This window comes from Panulirus ornatus, chromosome 2 (assembly GCF_036320965.1).
Source record: "Panulirus ornatus isolate Po-2019 chromosome 2, ASM3632096v1, whole genome shotgun sequence".
Lineage (NCBI taxonomy): Eukaryota > Metazoa > Arthropoda > Malacostraca > Decapoda > Palinuridae > Panulirus > Panulirus ornatus.
In genome coordinates this window covers 75,057,734-75,077,350 of record NC_092225.1, presented here as the reverse complement: position 1 = coordinate 75,077,350, position 19,617 = coordinate 75,057,734, and the positions used below count along the sequence as shown (strand labels likewise).

At 44.3% G+C, this 19,617-nt stretch overlaps 1 protein-coding gene across 1 annotated transcript in view; it reads left to right on the top strand.

Moving 5' to 3' along the window:
* Window positions 1–19,617, top strand: part of LOC139757279 (uncharacterized) — a 791,816-nt gene that overhangs the window by 181,140 nt on the left and 591,059 nt on the right. Inside the window, exon 6 of the mRNA XM_071677629.1 lies at window positions 1,530–1,601. Within this exon, the coding sequence (XP_071533730.1) occupies window positions 1,530–1,601 (72 nt within the window). The remainder of the gene's footprint in view (window positions 1–1,529; window positions 1,602–19,617) is intronic.

Below are 19,617 nucleotides of genomic sequence, written 5' to 3'. Positions count from 1 at the left end.
CGCTTTCTAGCGTGAAAAAAGATGTAGAAACTTAAAACTGAGCATATAGCATTGTGTATGTTGTTTTCCTTTGAAACGATCATTACATTAACATTGTTGTCATAAATCATCTTCACCTTCTTTATTTCTTCCATTGTCATTATATATTTCATATTTGACTTGGTGATCCCGAAATGTCTGCCACTCCGGTAGCACATAGTAGACGTCTCATACCGGGTCAGGTCTTCCTCTCCATCATGTGACCAGAGGTCAACACAGTATGACCAATCGTCAGTCGACGAATCATGGTCTCAAAATGGCGATTCCTGTTGAAGGAGGAACGCCATACTTCAACATGTCACTTTATCTTCTGTAGTTTGTTTATTCTTGTGGGTGTCCCAGGTCCCATCCAGCTTGTACAGGCCCAGGGACATCAAACATTTATCATAATCATAAAATCATGGAGACGTGACTCTTATATACAGAGTAACAGACATTGCTGCTTCAACGTGTGCTGTTTCATTACCTCTGGTATCAACATGTCCAAGGACGCTAGTAATGTTCTACTTTCATATGCCTTGATCGCCGCTTCCCGCGTTGGCGAGGTAGCGCCAGAAGCAGACGAAGAAAGACGATGATAATTATGAAAATCAGAATGAAAATTTCTGTAGGTCGGAGGTTCAGCACATTCCTATACAATGAAATGAAGTATTAGCAGGTGACTAATGCAGCCCATCTCACGTGTTCTTTCTTCTAGAGGATCACATAACGCTCTTGCTTTTACCCGGAAACTAACTCATATGAAAGGAAACACCAGCGAGAAACATGACTAGGTAACTGGAGGAGGTGTTCCTTCTGGCCCGGGATGGAGTGAGTTCATCCTTACAGCCTCAGTTGGCGTGTGGCGTCAGGTGGGAACGGTTGTACCGTCATCTCGCTCCGCCTGGTAGACTAGCTTGTCCTCCCGCGCCACTCCTCGTGCCTTACTGACCGTGCCTTGATCCTGATGACTCGCCTACCTCACCAGACTACCATACATAGTGGCCTTTACTACAGACTTTAGCAACCTCCTTATCATCTGAGACAGTTACTGTAACATTTATGAATACATATAAAGTACTGCCGTTAGGTAGTTCACCTCTCCTCACTGGATACATCAGTAATCACCGCCCGGTAAACAACACGAATTACCATATCTCACGAGGATGTAACGAGTAACCAGTCATTTTGGTCACAGACTTTTAAAGTATGTTGATGAAAACAGTGATGTCATAGGAGCAGCCTATCTGTCATCACCGCACCAAGAACACAGCCATAGAATCGTCACAAATATTTTATATTGAACGTCTTAATACAATGGAGTGAGGAAGAGGAGGGAGAGAGGAAGCAAGACTTGAGAATTAACGTTACTAGCCACGAGACTGGTGTACGGGGCGGGCGGTCAGCGTTTGTGTGAGTGTGGTGTGTGGTGTGTGACCATGGTGTTGGTGAGGGCGTCCCGCCGCCTCCTGCGTCTGCTTCTAACTTACCTCTGGTTGACTCTCCTCCAGGGGGCGCTGCAGGAGCTCAAGATCTACAACGTGCCCGACTTGGCCCAGGTGCAATGTGACAACAATTTCGCGGTGAGTATGTGCATAGATTTATGGTCCTTCCCTCCTCCAACTTGCCTGCACTTTCTAATGAATGGTTTCCTGTATACGCGTCATCAGCCATTACAATTCCATTTCTTTAATGCATGTTACTCCGCCACTCCATTATCATTATTATTATTTCATTATTATTATTACTATCATTATTATTATTATTATTATTATTATTATTATTATTACTATTATTATTATTATTATTATCATTATCATCATCATCATTGTACTTAGCTCTTGTTTACCCTTTGAAATTTTCATTTTCCCAATAGTGAATCTCTGACTGTGTATATTGCATGTTGTAAACCCCTTTCATGACTTGAGGTATATAGTGTGAAGATGAAAGTGTTATGACAAGAGGAGATGTACGTGTGGTGAACTTAATATGATCATTATATACGATGTTCGTCATCCCTGTATATATCTCAGTTTGGTGAGTATTGTACAATCTCTTCTATAAAACCTTATATATTATATATGATATAATGTATTATATTTATAACTATCTATATCTATCTATCTATCTATCTATCTATCTATCTATATATATATATATATATATATATATATATATATATATATATATATATATATGCAGTAAGAATTGAAAAATGTATATATTAGTGGGTTAGGTTAGGTTAGGTTAGGTCGGCTTTACGTAAGAGTCGTTAAGGCCGACAACGTCGTGGTCAAACCACCAGTCGAGTAGTCTTAAATACGTTCTTGTTCATGTATCCTAACACCATATACGCCCCCACACTATATATATATATATATATATATATATATATATATATATATATATATATATATATATGTATATATATATATATATATATATATATATATATATATATATATAGAGTCTGAAAGGATTGGATCCGTTCAGGTAAGTGAATTATTTCCAGACGTTACAAAGGATCGGTTGAAATTGTTGTCATGTGTGTTGAGGAAACCTGACTGGAGTAAGCTGAACCTTCCTCATTGTTGTCATCATACATGAGATGGTGTACCACCTCACGACACACTCCAGGTGACGCGAGGTAATTACTCATATGACCGACGGCAATATAATGGTCAGGTTCCACGAGAGAGAGAGAGAGAGAGAGAGAGAGAGAGAGAGAGAGAGAGAGAGAGAGAGAGAGAGAGAGAGAGAGAGAGAGAATTAGAATATATAATAGAACAGATTATTATCTGCAGACCCTCAGTCCCGCGTATATGGGCAGAGGTGACCATTTATGCAATATCTTTAAACAGAACGAAAATATATTAACTCTTGATCATACATTCATGGCCATGTTTGATGATATTTATTTTGTACTGATCACGGATCATTTTCAAGGCGGTGTAAGTTTTTAAGTCTTAATATTTTAATTTGCTTAGATATTCGTAAATATAGCATTTCAATGATAACCTGAGTAAAGGGTACGTGGGCAAGGGTGGGCGTGGGCAAGCGTAAGACGTGCAGTGGGTCCAGTGCTTTGACACAGGCAGGTGACACGGGGACCCAAGTATGCTCAGAGACCCAGAGGGTTCCTCAACCCGCCACCAGGAGGAGGAGGAGGGAGGTCTAGGTTACATGGAAGACTTGATGCATACAGTACAGTCAGTGATATCAACGCTAACATGAGCAACAATATTTGTGTAGGAAAAATGTATCAAGTCATACAGACTATCAACAAATTACGTATACACTGAGTATGTGCGTTTGAAACAGGTCATAATTTAGTGTACAGTCGTTAACAATATCAAAAGGTCAAAGATACAGTACATATGGGACGTGCAGTTACAGATTGCCCTGGGCTTGTGGTTCACAATAATACAAAGAAAGACAAGGTATGCTACACACACACGACATCCGGCTACAGTAGATGCTTGCACTGGCTATAAGTGTATCAGTCGTTTCTATAGCACAGAGCATGACGAATTTTTGGATATATTGTCAGAATGCCTTCAAGGATGTTACAATCAGTAATCACGAAGCTGTTGAAATAGTAAGCCTTGAGATGTGAAGTCACTGACTGTGGATCATTCGCTAATATAATGCCATAGTTTGTGTTCACCGGGTGCTGAACACAGCTGGCACTTGGCTTGTTCAGGATCATTGATTCATGCAACGTGTTACATGCACCTGTACATGTATTCTGTCAGTTACAGTATCACATTGTCTCGTGTGGGTCCGGTGCCTTCCAATGTTGATGTGCTGTTTCTGTAGCCTAAAGCGGTCATAGTATAGCTTGCTGGTCTTTCAAAATCTCTGAAGAGGTTTCTTGGAAATGTGTAGACCAAGTGTGGTGTGGTGGTGTGGTGTAGGGGCCTGAGAGCAAACAGGAATCGTAAGCCACATTATCTACATACCTACATAGTCATGATGCTTATGTCCGGCATGTGAGGGTATCCATGGGATTTGGGTCCGTAGGCCCGTGTTATCGTCGTCTTTAAGCAGATAATGATTGAATGACGGAACAGGTTCCTGCAGGATACTCCTTCCTGAGAGCGTTGCAAGAGCTGGTTTGGATTCAAAGAGGATTACAACATGAACTCGGAACTGGACGAGAAATCTCAGTGCCGTGAGAAGACTGGAAAGTTCGCAGGAGTTATTAATCATAACAATATGACACCACAAGGGAAGGGAGATCCTTCCTTTAGCTCAGTATATTGTACAGGAACGGTTCATGGATATGTAGTGTTACCACAGCAATACTCATCCTCGTTCACACTGTTTGTATTGGGTCATAGGCACCATTTACCCAGGAGTTTGACGTAGAGTGTAGTTCTGCATGTTGCAGAAGCTTAGATCTTGAAAGCAATAGATAAGAAAGTATGAGAAAGCTTTGAACCATGGAACTGGAGAGGAGAACAATGAGGACGTGTCTCGTCGACTATGAAAAGGCCGAAGTCTTACGTCCAGTGGAAGAGGGAAGGAAGGGAAGGAATTAACTGTGGTTGAACACGCGAAGGTGAAGGAACTGGAGAGGAGATAAATTGCGAGGATGATGTCCGCTGAGAGATGTGTTAGAGGGTAGGTGTGTGAAGGCAGCAGAAAACTGAAGAGGAAGATAACCTGGAGAGGAAGGCTGAGATATACACCTGTGTGGGTAGAAGTGATACGCTGGACACCAGTCCTGGCCGGGCTGCCCACCACGATCACTCCTACCAAGACAGGATGTAGGATACATTCGGCTAGGATGCGGTAGGATAAGAACGCAGGTCGGGAAGAGGAAGGATTTCACGAATTCGTAGGAAAGGTGAGAACACGTTAAGTGCGGCGGACCACTAGTTGGTGTGGACGGTGAATATGGCCAAGGAGACGACCCTAGTCTTGTGAGGTCAATGGAATTTCGTGTAACGTTCACCATCCGGTCTACAACCTGGTGTAAAGGTCACCTGGATAACTAGTCTGTTGTAGGGTCGTGACCTGTGAATACGCCAGTATGACCACCTTCAAGGGACAGGTCAGAGAGGCCAGGACTTCATGCTCAAGGGCCGTACCGTGGTGGTCAAGGGAAATATAGAGGGACAAAAATACCATGGTTCTTGTCTTCCTGACGCTACCTGACACAGCTTAAATCAGTGTATATATATATATATATATATATATATATATATATATATATATATATATATATATATATATGTATATATATATATATATATATTGGAAAGGGTCACAATTTTGCGCGTGATCAATATATTCAAATGAGTCCACGGGAAGTTATCGTGTTGCATTTCCCCCTTGGACTCAGGAATATATATATATATATATATATATATATATATATATATATATATATATATATATATATATATTTCCAAAAGAAGGAACAGAGAAGGGTGCCAGGTGAGGATATTCCCTCAAAGGCCCAGTCCTCTGTTCTTAACGCTACCTCGCTATCGCGGGAAATGGTGAATAGTATGGAAATATATATATATATATATATATATATATATATATATATATATATATATATATATATATATATATATATATTCCCTGGGGATAGGGGAGAAAGAATACTTCCCACGTATTCCCTGCGTGTCGTAGAAGGCGACTAAAAGGGGAGGGAGCGGGGGGCTGGAAATCCTCCCCTCTCGTTTTTTTTTAATTTTCCAAAAGAAGGAACAGAGAATTGGGCCAGGTGAGGGTATTCCCTCAAAGGCCCAGTCCTCTGTTCTTAACGCTACCTCGCTAATGCGGGAAATGGCAAATAGTTTGAAAGAAAAAGAAAATATATATATATATATATATATATATATATATATATATATATATATATATATATATATATATATATATATATATATATATATAATCATTACTGTGAGCAGGAGTAACGAATGTTCACAGAACGCTAATTACTGTAAAGTGGTCATTAGCGCGTGTAAAATGAGAACTAACTTGTGTAGATTAAGAACTAATTATCGTGCGGGTTTCCCTGGCCTGCTCTGTGTCACCCGCTGTGCTGACATCTTGTAGGGAAGATGTGGCAGTAATGACCTGGTGAAGGTGGAGCGAGAAGGCTAATTACTGCTGCAAGATGATTGATGACCTCATCAGGGCGCAGATGAAACTGGAGTGGTATGCGATGGGTGATTTAGTGTTCGTCTATATATAGTGAGTAACAGGACTGGAGAGGAAGATTCAGTGTTGTTTTGGTGGAGCAAGTGAAGGTTTGAGACGGGCGCGCTAGCTTTGTTTCCTTTAGACAAGTTTTGTTACATAGTTTGAGAATCCTAGGGTTTAAAAGAATGGTTTAGATCATGGCGGGAAACATGGTTTAAAGGAATGGTTTAGACTATGTTGAGAAACTGATTGTGAAGATATAGCGTAAACACAGCGGGTTGAAATGAATATAAGTAGTAGCTACGAAGTTTGGTGGCTTTTGACGAGATAACATTATTGATGATTATATATAACTAGTATGAAGGAAAATATTTATTCCTATACAGTCATCTCTGCTACAATATATATATATATATATATATATATATATATATATATATATATATATATATATATATATATAATCAATATTTCTCACGAGATAGATTCTAGTTGTGGTAAAACCTTCGTATTATTCCTGAACTTCGTTTTAGTTTCCATCTGATATTTATAAGATGGTTAGGTTATCTGTAATCAACCTCACACCAGCAGACGTGAATTAGTATTTATTTTTATAACTGGAAGTTGTCTGGTGTTGTCTCGTGGGTAGGGCGAGCGTCGAGCTGGGGTGCGAGCGCTCGGCTCGTACCTCCTGCATCTGTCCCACGTTGCACGACGGAGGCGGTGCCGCTCTCCTCCACCAGGAGAATCCTGGCAATCGGGTGTGATCTTACGGAGGAGTCCACTACCATGCGGCCCTTCAGCATTACCAACAGATGACTGGAGGGAAATACAGGCGAAAAATCATTACGGTCTCTGAATACAGAACTTGTATATATAAATCCACGGTTATGAATGGTCTGTGGCAGTTGAGATAACATAATAATTCCTGTGTGAACTTCTGGTCATTCTAACCCTCTTCTCTTTCACGGCGGTCATACACTAAACAAATATCAACATGACATCTGGTATGATCATTTGACAACAGATATGATTATAATCATTGCTTTGAAGTGATGATTTCTCCTCGGGCAAAACAATACTGTTCGTACTGGCTTGTTATTATGACAGGAGAACAGTTGACATACAGACGCTCAATATGAATATATAACAACACAGTCTGAACCTGTCAGGTATTATGTTATTAATGTCTCCCAGTAGACGTATTACTCTTTGCTTGTTATATGTCTTTGTGTATCTCTCAGCCACTACACCGTGGCAAGAACAATTACGTTATTTTACTATAGTATTGTTGCAGACACATTGGCCCTGTATGATGTGTGTGTGTGTGTGTGTGTGTGTGTGTGTGTGTGTGTGTGTGTTCACTACGTCACTCCTACATAACACTGTGGACTGAGCCCATCCCGTGTGTCTGTGTTGCATTTTGATGTGTTTTCTAAACCCACATTTATTTCTTTATCTTGACTGAGTATAATTTTTTCAAGGAGATTATAATGATGATGTTGTCTTGGATAATTTGATTAAACGCAAGATGAGTTGTTACCTTCAGTTCTTAATTATAATTAATGACTGATTGTATTTTACTACAGAGTTAGGTTATATTAGATAACCTGTTCACTTAAACCTGTTAAGTCTGTAGATTAGAGATTAGCCTCTAGGATAATTAATGTAATTGGAAATATGATAATCAACAGGTAGGAGACATCTTGTTTATATCCAATTAGATTTCTCTTCTCATTTTCTCTGTTGGCGTTTCCTGGCGGTACCTGTCATGTATTTCCAAGACATGATCCAGCTTTCAAGTCTATGCAATATATATATATATATGGCTGATTCATGTGAGAAACTGCAGAAGCTGGTGACTGAGTTTGGTAAAGTGTGTGAAAGAAGAAAGTTAAGAGTAAATGTGAATAAGAGCAAGGTTATGGCTCACGTATTCCCTGCGTGTCGTAGAAGGCGACTAAAAGGGGAGGGAGCGGGGGGCTGGAAATCCTCCCCTCTCACTTTTTTTTTTTTTTAATTTTCCAAAAGAGGGAACAGAGAAGGGGCCCAGGTGAGGATATTCCCTCAATGGCCCAGTCCTCTGTTCTCAACGCTACCTCGCTAATGCGGGAAATGGCGAATAGTATAGTATGATGATATATATATATATATATATATATATATATATATATATATATATATATATATATATATATATACATATACATATATATCCAGAGGGATAAGGGAGAAAGAATACTTGCCACGTATTCGTTACGTGTCGTAGAAACGAATAAGAGGGGCTTGGGCGGGGTGCCTGGAAATCCTTCCCTCTTGTCTTTCTTTCCAGAGTGAGGAACAAAGGAAGGAGTCAAGCGAGGATATCAGGGTTTGCTCCTTCTATTGGAAGATGCTGAAGGAAAATAATAATGAGAGGCAGCAGTGTGAGGAGGGTGATAGACAACCCAGTCTGTAGATAGATTACCACTTAATCCTAAACCACTCATTTATGAGGAGACATTTCATCGCACTGCGGCAGATGAGGGTACCCAGGAGGAATGGGAATGGGAATAGAGACCATTAGGAATACAGATCAGGAATGATGTTACGTGCGGCGTGTATCTGAACACCCAGTTGGACGGTGAGTACCGGGTCGTCGCCGCCGGCCTACCAGATACCGGGAATTACCGCGGGGCTGCAGCGGCGGTGGTGGGCACACACACACACACACACACACACACATACATCCTGGTGCCGGAGTGTGGGCTTCAAAGGGTTGGAACGCGCCGGAGCGGCAGGGGGAGGATAGTGTTACGCTGTCCGCTGGGGGGGGGGGGGGGTGCAGTACCCCCCCGGGCCTGTTGTGGTGGTGCGAGGTGTAGTGTCGGTGTGCTTGTTGCAGACCTGCTGCTCCTGGCCCCCTCCTGCCTGAGGCAACAATAACCCGGGTGGTCTCGCTTGTTGTAACCCTCGTGTGGCACAGCCCCCGTTGTGTGGTGGTCGACCCCGTGTGTGGTGGTCGACCCCGTGTGGCACAGCCCCCGTTGTGTGGTGGTCGACCCCGTGTGGCGCAGCCCCCGTTGTGTGGTGGTCGACCCCGTGTGGCACAGCCCCCGTTGTGTGGTGGTCGACCCCGTGTGGCACAGCCCCCGGTGTGTGGTGGTCGACCCCGTGTGGCGCAGCCCCCGTTGTGTGGTGGTCGACCCCGTGTGGCACAGCCCCCCGGTGTGTGGTGGTCGACCCCGTGTGGCGCAGCCCCCGTTGTGTGGTGGTCGACCCGGTGTGTGGTGGTCGACCCCGTGTGGCACAGCCCCCCGGTGTGTGGTGGTCGACCCCGTATGGCACTGTACGGGGAGGGAGTTGTACACTCGTGGGGCTTCATCTCTTGTACTGTACGAAGAGGGAGTTGTACACTGTTTTTTCCACCTTGCAAGACATAGCGTTCTAGTTTGTGTCCACACATCTGGCCACAAACTTTACATTTCATATGATCATCATCTCAAGATGGGCCAGAGCTTCACTAGTACCAGTAGTCTAGCCTTAGTCTGTCAATTACAGCATCTCATTATCTACTGATCTTGCTACTTTACACATTTCACTGTGATGGAAAATGTCTCTCTATTGTTATGTTGTAACGTGTCACACATCTGTATGCTGTCTACATTGATCTTGTCCTCTTTAAATCTTTCTCTAATAAGTTTCTTGTTTAATTTCATGATCTCTCCTCTAGCTGCTCTGTCCCTTCACCTTTCGGAAAGCTGTTCAGTGTTTACGTCATTAATCTCGTTTGGTTAAAAACTCCAAGGTTGTGATCAAGTCACCCCTCACTTTCCTTTCTTCTATGATGGGCAGATGTAAGGCCTTTTGCATATCCTAGTAATTCAGTTTACTTAACACTGGTACAGTCTTTGTTTCCCTCTTCTGGACCTTCCTGTTAGCTCTTTGTGCTTCCTTAAGTGCGGTGACCAAACCTGAGGAGCATATTCTAGTTTTGGTCGATTGCAGGATATGAACAGCTTGCTCAATATTTCCTCATCCATGAGTGTTGCTGTGGTATTGGCCATCACTTTACAATTCATCTAATGCGGGACTCTAGCGACAGCGTAGTGGCAGCGTCGCCTCCCTCTCATAGACAGATTCCTGCAGATTATTTCCTTTGAGATAGTGCTCATATTGAGGCCTCTCACTGTGTCCCATCATTATTACACTTAATCGGGTTGAAGTTCATGAGCCATGTGTCAAACCATCTTTGGAGTCTTGTTTGTGTCCCATCGTAGGGTTTTGCATCGTCCCTGATGAACATATAGATCAAGAAGAAAAACGGTCCTAGAACAAAACCCTGCGGCAGTCCGCTGATGTCCTCCACACATTTCGAAGCATTTCGAAAAGGCTCATTTAACATGCGTCCGGCGTTTCCCTCCACTCTCATAATCTTTCCATTAAAGGAGTACCCTCCACACTCGTGACTGTTGATCCCACTTTTTATACATCCTCCTATGTTGTACAGTGTCCAATGCTTTCTGGCAGTCCAGATAACAAACAGTCCACCCACCCATCTCTTATGTCTCAGTCAGAGCTCACTTCCTTCCAAGAGATTCGTTGAACATGACCTACTTTCCCTGGAACCGTGTTGTCTCTCTCTTAGGTAATTTCTCCTCTGTAGGAAGTCATCCATATGCTTTCAGATTTTCTTTTCCACGACCTTACAGACCACACCTGTCGGGGAGGTTGGTCTATAGTACACCGCTTCTTCCTTATTTCCTTCCTTGTAAACAGGTATGAAGTTTGCTCCTTTTCCACTGCCCTGCACTTCACGTTTCTCCAGCGACATCTTGAACTGTATTTCCAGTGGTTTATCAAGTGAATCTGTGCACATCTTCACCGCATGTGGTGGAATTTCTTCAGGAGCATGAGGATTGTATGGGACAGGGCCAAAGCTTTAGTATTCTGTTTATGTCTTTTCTCGACATTTCAGTACGTTCTAAGACCTTCTTCCAGTTTCATTTCATTGGTGTCTTCCTTTGTCAGAACGCCTTTTAACCTGTAGATTCGGTTCCTCACACATCCTTCTGTTATCCTCTACTACTCTTCCATGTGTGTATCTGTGCAACAATGTGTGTGATAGTTGCGTAGAATTGCTGTGCCCAGGAACTGTGTGAAGACGGAATGACCCTGGCTACCCTGTACAGAATGACCCTGGCTACCCTGTACAGAATGACCCTGGCTACCCTGTACAGAATGACCCTGGTTACCATGTACAGAATGACCCTGGTTACCATGTACAGAATGACCCTGGCTACCCTGTACAGAATGACCCTGGCTACCCTGTACAGAATGACCCTGGTTACCATGTACAGAATGACCCTGGTTACCATGTACAGAATGACCCTGGTTACCATGTACAGAATGACCCTGGTTACCATGTACAGAATGATTGATGGTATGATACCCTCCGTGCAACAAGAACAGCTGGTCATCCACCAAAACAGACCCAACATAGCAGAACAACAAAGCCTGGGAGGAGAGCGTCTTCCCCGCCCTGTATACAACTGGGAACTAAGAAACATAGTTGACCTTCACATATAGCCACACACACACACACACACACACACACACACACACACACACACACACACAACGTGGTCTCTGGTTGCAAAACAATCAAAATCTATTTCATAATTGGTTTACTGAGTGTGTTAGATACAATAAGTACAGGTCTGACGCAAGCCCACAGAAACGATTACCTGAACATCGAGGTTCGAATCCCACGTTACAACTTGTACGGCTGTGACAGTAGAGGATGAACCTGTGGAGGAATTGGGTCATATGTTAACGATTCTCTGGTATGACATCTGAGCTTTCTTGAATACCTCCAGTGATGATGTGTTAGTAAGATGGTAATCCACAACCTGGTTACCACACTCACCTGCGAGTCGCTAGATGGATAACCACAAGAATTTGTAGAATCAATAAGTAATAGAGAATCAAATACAGACGCCTGTCTGCACAACCATATGGTTATCGACTCCCAGACATCTCTCTCGCGAACGTGACCCTCTCAGACGTAAGGTGGTAATGTCTGAGAAACAGCAGAGTGACCGGGAACATTACCGGGCTAGTGAGGCTATGTGGCAGGTGTTCTTGAAGTCAGCATATACAACGCAAGAACCAACCAGAAGATAAGATAGTGTGCTGGACCTACCTATCCCGAGTAACATGGATCTAATGTGCGACGTCGCATATAAACTGTTCGCTGATGGCAGCCCCATAGAAGTACAGGCAGATATGGTTGCTGAGCCGTCTATGATGATGGTGAACACAGAAGATTCATTGTTATCAGTATGTGGGAAGAGGTGAACCATGAGCTGTCTGAGATAGTTTGGGGATCACTCGTAGGTGGTAGAAACACCAGAGGAATGTGTCCAGTGTCAGACCAGCCACATAAACTCACCAGCCAGGCGCCACACACGTACACAGGGAAGATGAAAAAGATGTGTAATATGTCGACTACAGAATAGTGTAGACGCTCCCTCTGTACGAGGCAGACACGAGGTGGCGCACCTGGTAAAACTTAGAGCTCACTCACCATACGAACTCAGACCTCTCACTTGAACGAGAGAATATGGAAATGCAAACACATGCGAGACTCAGGAAGAAGGAATAGCCATCGGAGAGAGAGAGAGAGAGAGAGAGAGAGAGAGAGAGAGAGAGAGAGAGAGAGAGAGAGAGAGAGAGAGGGTTATTTTAGACTCAGAATCTGCAGTGCATCATCGATTCTGACGCCCGGGAATATGACAAGGTAAAGCCTGGAGTGTAGCAGTGACGGGCTTGGAGGCTGTGTGAGGAGGGAGGGGATGAGGACGGTGACCCCCGCCAGCCCAGGACCTCCTGGACGTGACACTAACCAACCTTCCTCACGCCACCCGCCCTCGACCTCAGACCCGGATGCTCATGCTGGGGGTAAGGGTAGGGTTCCGAGAACTACCTCCCCTGTGACGTATTGTCTGGTAATGTTGTTATGTGATACACGGTTAGGTCAGGCTTGGTGACTGTGCCCGTGTGTGTGTGTGTGTGTGTGTGTGTGTGACACACGGACGACAGATCACAGCAACCTGGACACTGAGACAGGAATTCACCTTGATATAACCCTACCTGTCATTACCCATCGGTACCGTGTGTTGAGGGGAGGCTCTCCACTCGTAGGAACTGATCTCTTGAACATCAGTTATTGTACAACTGTTCAATCTTTTGTTTATTATTAGTAATTACAGTTTTATAATTTTTTTTATTCTCCTCCACTCGTGTCATACTGTAATGTATCTCTATATCGTTACTGATAAGGTATCTGCTTAGTGTTATCACCGTGTGATCTCTGGTTGTTCTGTCTGTGCCTAATTGAAAGATCTGATCTTTGTTGACGTCTTCAGGCCCGTTTAGAAACTTGCAGGTTTTTATCAAATCACAACTTACTCTTCCTTCATCCATGATGGACAAATGTATGGCCTCCAACTTCTCCCTTTGACGCAGCTCACTCGGCTCTTGGTTGTTGTCTTCCTCTGGACCTTCTCTATTAGTTCTTTGTTCTTCCTGGTGACGTAACCAAACTTCAGGACCACAATCTAGTTTTGGCCAAATGTAACTGTAAATAGTTTGCTGAACATTACATTTATCTGTGAACGTGAGAGTGACGGTGATATATTCTCGCGAACACCGTGTCTTTACTGCAGTCCTCCTGAGGCTGATCTCTGGTGACGGGATAGGAACATTGTCATCGCCCATTTCCCTCTCACACATGGGTTGCTGCAGCGTGTTTCCTGCGGAATCATTATTCGTATTGAGTCAGTCGTTCTTTTACTGTTTGTCATCCACATTGACCCGGTGGTGTAGTCATGGGGGTTAAACCTTTGAGAAGGAGATCGGCCACATATTCAGTTTCATAATTGCGACAGAAATTTCTATAAAAAAAAAGAGGATCTCGTAGCGCATCCGGTTCCAGCTCGGTATTCAAATACCTGTGAACCCAAATGTAATGTCGATAGCGAAGCAAACCATGTATTCGAACTCAATGGTGCATTCGAACTTAGTAATTGATCTCACTGTGTATCAAGATCCAGCCCATTTGTCGTATAGGGCCAGGTTGGTTCAGATACTTGTCTGCTTTCATTCCGGGCCGTTACCTTGGAATCCTGGAAAGCATTCGGAGCAAACCTTGCATGCGAACCCACCGCCTCCACCCGCCGTGGAGCATACACAGGTTCATCCTTATCGGTCAGTTTGATGTCTGCCGGACTCCTGCACTACAAAGGCCGCGGCCGCCTCCCGGGTCGTCGTGGGCACGGGGACCCGACACCACCAGATGCGTCCGGAGGGTCGTCGTGGTTTGCAACTAACCTGAAACATCCTCACCCATGTGCTGGTGTCGAACCCCCGTGCTCGGTACTACCCCAGAAGGCGGCCGTAGCTTTTGTAGTGTGGGAGGCAAGGCAGACATCAAACAGACCGAGGAGGCGGTATTGTGTATGCTGCATGGCTGATGACGGTGGCGCGTGAGAGGCTTTTACAGCATGTGGTAAGGGTGCGTGTTGAGAGGTAGCCAACAGAAGCTGAGTGGACGTATTGAGTGCGCCTGTGACTAATTGGTGGGAGGAGGTACTAGAGTGCGTCAGGAGAGGCTGGAGCATGTGGTGAACTGGGGAAGAGGTACACGAAGTGGCGCTGGTGGAGGAAGGGAAGAAAATAGTATTTAGACTCATTCACCAACCAACCGAACGCTTGAAGATACTGGGGCTAAAGATAACATCAGGGATTGAAGACCAAGGTGAAGCTAAGTCAGACTTACGTTCTACTAAGGTGCTTACCCGCGCCTGGTGAAGAAGATATGAGACTCGTGGTAACCCCTGATGGTTGACGTTCTTACTTCACATACAGTACATGTAGGGTGTGTTGAGGTCAGTGTTTAGATGTAGGTTAAGCTATTGACTGGCATCCATCTCTGAGGTGTAGCAATCGCGCGCGCGCGCGCAAAAACACACACACACACACACACACACACACACACACACACACACACACACACATGATCAGGGACTGACCTAGACAGGTAAAGGTTCCCTAAAAATCAGGAGCGAGTCGCTAGATCCAGGAGGAGGAGGAGGAGGAGGCTGGGGGAAGATATGAGGGATGAATGAACAGAGGCCATAATGCTAGAGAAATGAATAAGAATTATTGGTAAGCAGGACCAGAGGCCAGCACTGCTGGAGGAGGGGATGATAACACTGGGAATCAAAGCACAAAAAAGTGTCATGACCTTAAGGAAGAAGTCAGGAGTTTGCTTAATGTAGTGGAAGGACACGAACACAGAGTTAGTTCAAGTGAGGGTATTCGGGAGAGTATATCCAAAAACATGAAGGCAGGATGATAGAGGATCATAACTGGGTCAGAAGGGGCGATTCTAAGTGTTGAAGATGCTGTTGAGCAGGAGGAAATGCTCACTGTACAGTATGGAAACTTGGATATAGTGGGCAGGAGGGCGGAGCGCGCGCAGCAGGAGTAGCGTCTGGGGCTGATCAACAGAAGCAGAGTATGCACTCTGATGCAGTGACACAGACACGTAGAGACAACGAATCACACGTGCACAGGAAGTTGACTGAATATGTAAAAAGAAAACTGATATGCAGTGTTAAAGACGGAATAATTGGGTAAATTTGTTGTCCGATGAATGAAGAATTTAGACAGGTGCAGGGCTTGCAGGACCAATGCTTGTTGGCAAAACGTGAGATTATGGAGAGATTTTGAGAGACAGGGTTGAAGAATCGACAACACTGGAGGACTTAGTGGTAAAATAGATGATCAAAGTTAGAAACATTATTGAGCTGAGAGAATGATAGGACATAAATCATCAGTTATCTTAAGACTGATAGAATATCATGATCAGGATAAAGAAGGAAGAGGCAAGACACCCCCTCTCCCCCCCCCCCAAAAAAAAAAAAAAAAAAAATGTTTATAAAAATCCCCGGACGCTTTACAATTGTCGGACGCTATGGTTGTTAGTACATAAATGGATGTCCTGTTATGGTTACGTTTGCTCTGGAATCGTATAACTAGAAGGTGCTGAGGCAGGGTAAAGATAAAGAAAAGATAAAGGAAGGTGGAATTCAGATGGACATTCATCGAACTTGATATACCGAGTAAGGGAGAGAGGGGAAGAATACATCCACAAGGCACAAATCAGGTGACATCAAATGAGGCAGGAGGACGGAGCACCCTGGCCAGCACCACCACAGTGAGGCAGGAGGACGGAGCACCCTGGCCAGCACCACCACAGTGAGGCAGGAGGACGGAGCACCCTGGCCAGCACCACCACAGTGAGGCCAGGCACGTTAGGTCATGCTAACGTTACACTGAGAATGATGTTTACAATTCATGTTGCCTTTTTGTAGGAAATGACAGAGTTGTTGTTATTACAGGATCATTTTGGGAATACGCCTCTGATGTTTTTGCAGTTGAGGACACAGACCTTTATATATACATATATATATAATATATATATATATATATATATATATATATATATATATATATATATATATATATATATATATATATATATATATTTTTCTCTCTCTTTTTTTGCATCATATTCGCCATTTCCCGCGATAGCGAGGTAGGGTTAAGAACAGAGGACTGGGCCTTTGAGGGAATACCCTCACCTGGCCTCCTTCTCTGTTCCTTCTTTTGGAAAATTAAAAAAAAAAAAAAAAAACGAGAGGGGAGGATTTCCAGCCCCTCGCTCCCTTCCCTTTTAGTCGCCTTTTACGACACGCAGGGAATACGTGGGAAGTATTCTTTCTCCCCTATCCCCATATATATATATATATATATATATATATATATATATATATATATATATATATATATATATATAGGATAGTGGTTAAGGAAACAAGAAATCTTCGGCCAGTTTTAATGCTCTAACGTTTCGCTACAACTTTCACAAGGCTTCTATAGCCTGGTTGTACGTACATATCGTACTCCGCTTTCACGCAACTGACGGTGGTTCGCATCATCTCTCTCTCTCTCTCTCTCTCTCTCTCTCTCTCTCTCTCTCTCTCTCTCTCTCTCTCTCTCTCTCTCTTTTATTATATTATATACGGCATTTTGCAATCGCACAGCGCACGGCAGGAAAATCGACGTGCAACAAAGAAGGGATTTTGAGAGTCATGCGTTCTCAAGTGTTATGTATGAGACTGTATGTTCCTGGCCTGACATGTGAGTGCCCACATGTGGGTGAGCAGGAAGCAAAGACAGCAGCCTGGTTGAAAGGGGAGACACTTGACAGCCATTGCAAGCGCTCGCGTACTAGTAAAACGCAGCCGCCAGCCTCACCCTGCCGATACCCAGGATAGTAGGAGTAGTAACATACCTTCCTGGATGCTGGAAGGGTTGGTGACGGTTGTGACGCAGTGGGCCAACACTCGATGTAGAATGGATGACGTACACAGTAGCGTAGGTAAAGATATACCTTCCACTGGAAGGTGACGTTCACCAGTGGTAGGCAGTATTAAGGACATGTTTTCATATGGAAGAGACACTTGTAAGGCGTCTTACATTGGTTATTCACTATGAACGTGGACGAGAGTTCATGAGTACGTGACAGATGAGGGACTTGGAATAAAGCATCCAGTACCATGGAAAAGAACAGTGTAAGAAAGAACGAATGTTAAAGAACAACAGAAAAAATGACGAATGATGAAGTATTTTAGAAAAGATATTAGTTGTAAAGTACAGAAAAAAAAAAGACTAACGTGGAAGGACATTTGTAAAAGGACGATTTTATTTTTTTAACATTCATTTAACATTTATTTAACTAGTTACAGATGATATAAATAAAATTGAAGATTGATATGAGCAAAAGAGACGGTGGAATAAAGTTAAGGTCAGAAAATGTCTTGAAAAGATGATTGCAAACATTATTGATGAAGAGAAAAATGAAGAGAATGATTGACATATTTGGCTGATGGAAGGAATAAGAAAATACAGTTATGTATTTTCAACATTACATAGAACAAGACACCAGGAATGTTCAGTAATCAATTTGCTGACTAGATCAAAGTGAGATGAGGGCGAGAGTAATACCCGCATTAGAATATCAAAGAACAAAGACAAGGAGTGGTAAGAAGGATGAGAGGGAAGGAAGCAGATATTACTTTACGGCAGGATTGTGCAAAATGATGGAAGATTCATGGAATGGTCAGGCAAGAGTGACTATGTACATGTTATAGTTGAGTGATTACATCTAGTGATGTGCTGTTGTTAACGATGGAGGTTTAGGGGACGCTGGGCCGACTGCATGTTGTGATTATGCCACGACATAGGAAAATAAGCCATAGTCGGGTGTGTAGATAACACGTAGGGTATACCATCTCTACGATGGGCGAGGTAGATGATCACATTACAGAAGACAAGGCTTGTTATAGCTTCTTCATGTCCCTTGTTGAGGGGATTGAGACAGACCTCCTCTTGTTTGGCTCCTGATCACATCGTCAGTGTTACCCAGAGCCTGGCCAGTGTAGTAAAGCCTGGCAGACCCTATGGTGGCAGCAGCTGAGGCACCGTCGGCCGGGCGGACCCTATGGTGGCAGCAGCTGAGGCACTGTCGGCCGGGCGGACCCTGTGGTGGCAGCAGCTGAGGCACCGTCGGTCGGGCGGACCCTGTGGTGGCAGCAGCTGAGGCACCGTCGGCCGGGTGGACCTTGTGGTGGTGGCAGCTGAGGCACCGTCGGCTGGGCGGACCCTGTGGTGGCAGCAGCTGAGGCACCGTCGGCTGGGCGGACCCTGTGGTGGCAGCAGCTGAGGCACCGTCGGCCGGGACTCTGCCTCCCTTAACACCGTCTTAACAAGACACATCCTCCTTCCTCTGCATACCCCACCTGACCACCCAGACGCTGGTGCTTGTGGCAAGCTGGTGAGGGGTTGTTGTCGGTACGGCAGGTGCTGGGCTGGTGTGGGGTTGTTACGGCAGGTGCTGGGCTGGTGTGGGGTTGTTACGGCAGGTGCTGGGCTGGTGTGGGGTTGTTACGGCAGGTGCTGGGCTGGTGTGGGGTTGTTACGGCAGGTGCGGGGCTGGTGTGGGGTTGTTACGGCAGGTGCTGGGCTGGTGTGGGGTTGTTACGGCAGGTGCTGGGCTGGTGTGGGGTTGCATCTGGTCTTGTAGTCTACAGTATGACGTTGAGAGTTCGTGGGAGATCAGGTTAAGTGTACTTAGTGTATGTCGTCACTGGACTGTCGGTGAAGTTGTCTTGGAGAGAATGTTTCTTTGGCCGATGATTGTCCCTCCAGACTTGCCTGCCGCCCGCCCGCCCCTAGTCGCGTCACCAGTACATATCTTCACGTCACTCGGCCACTCCAGCGTCAGTATTGCCACATACTCTCCACTTGCCCATAACCCAC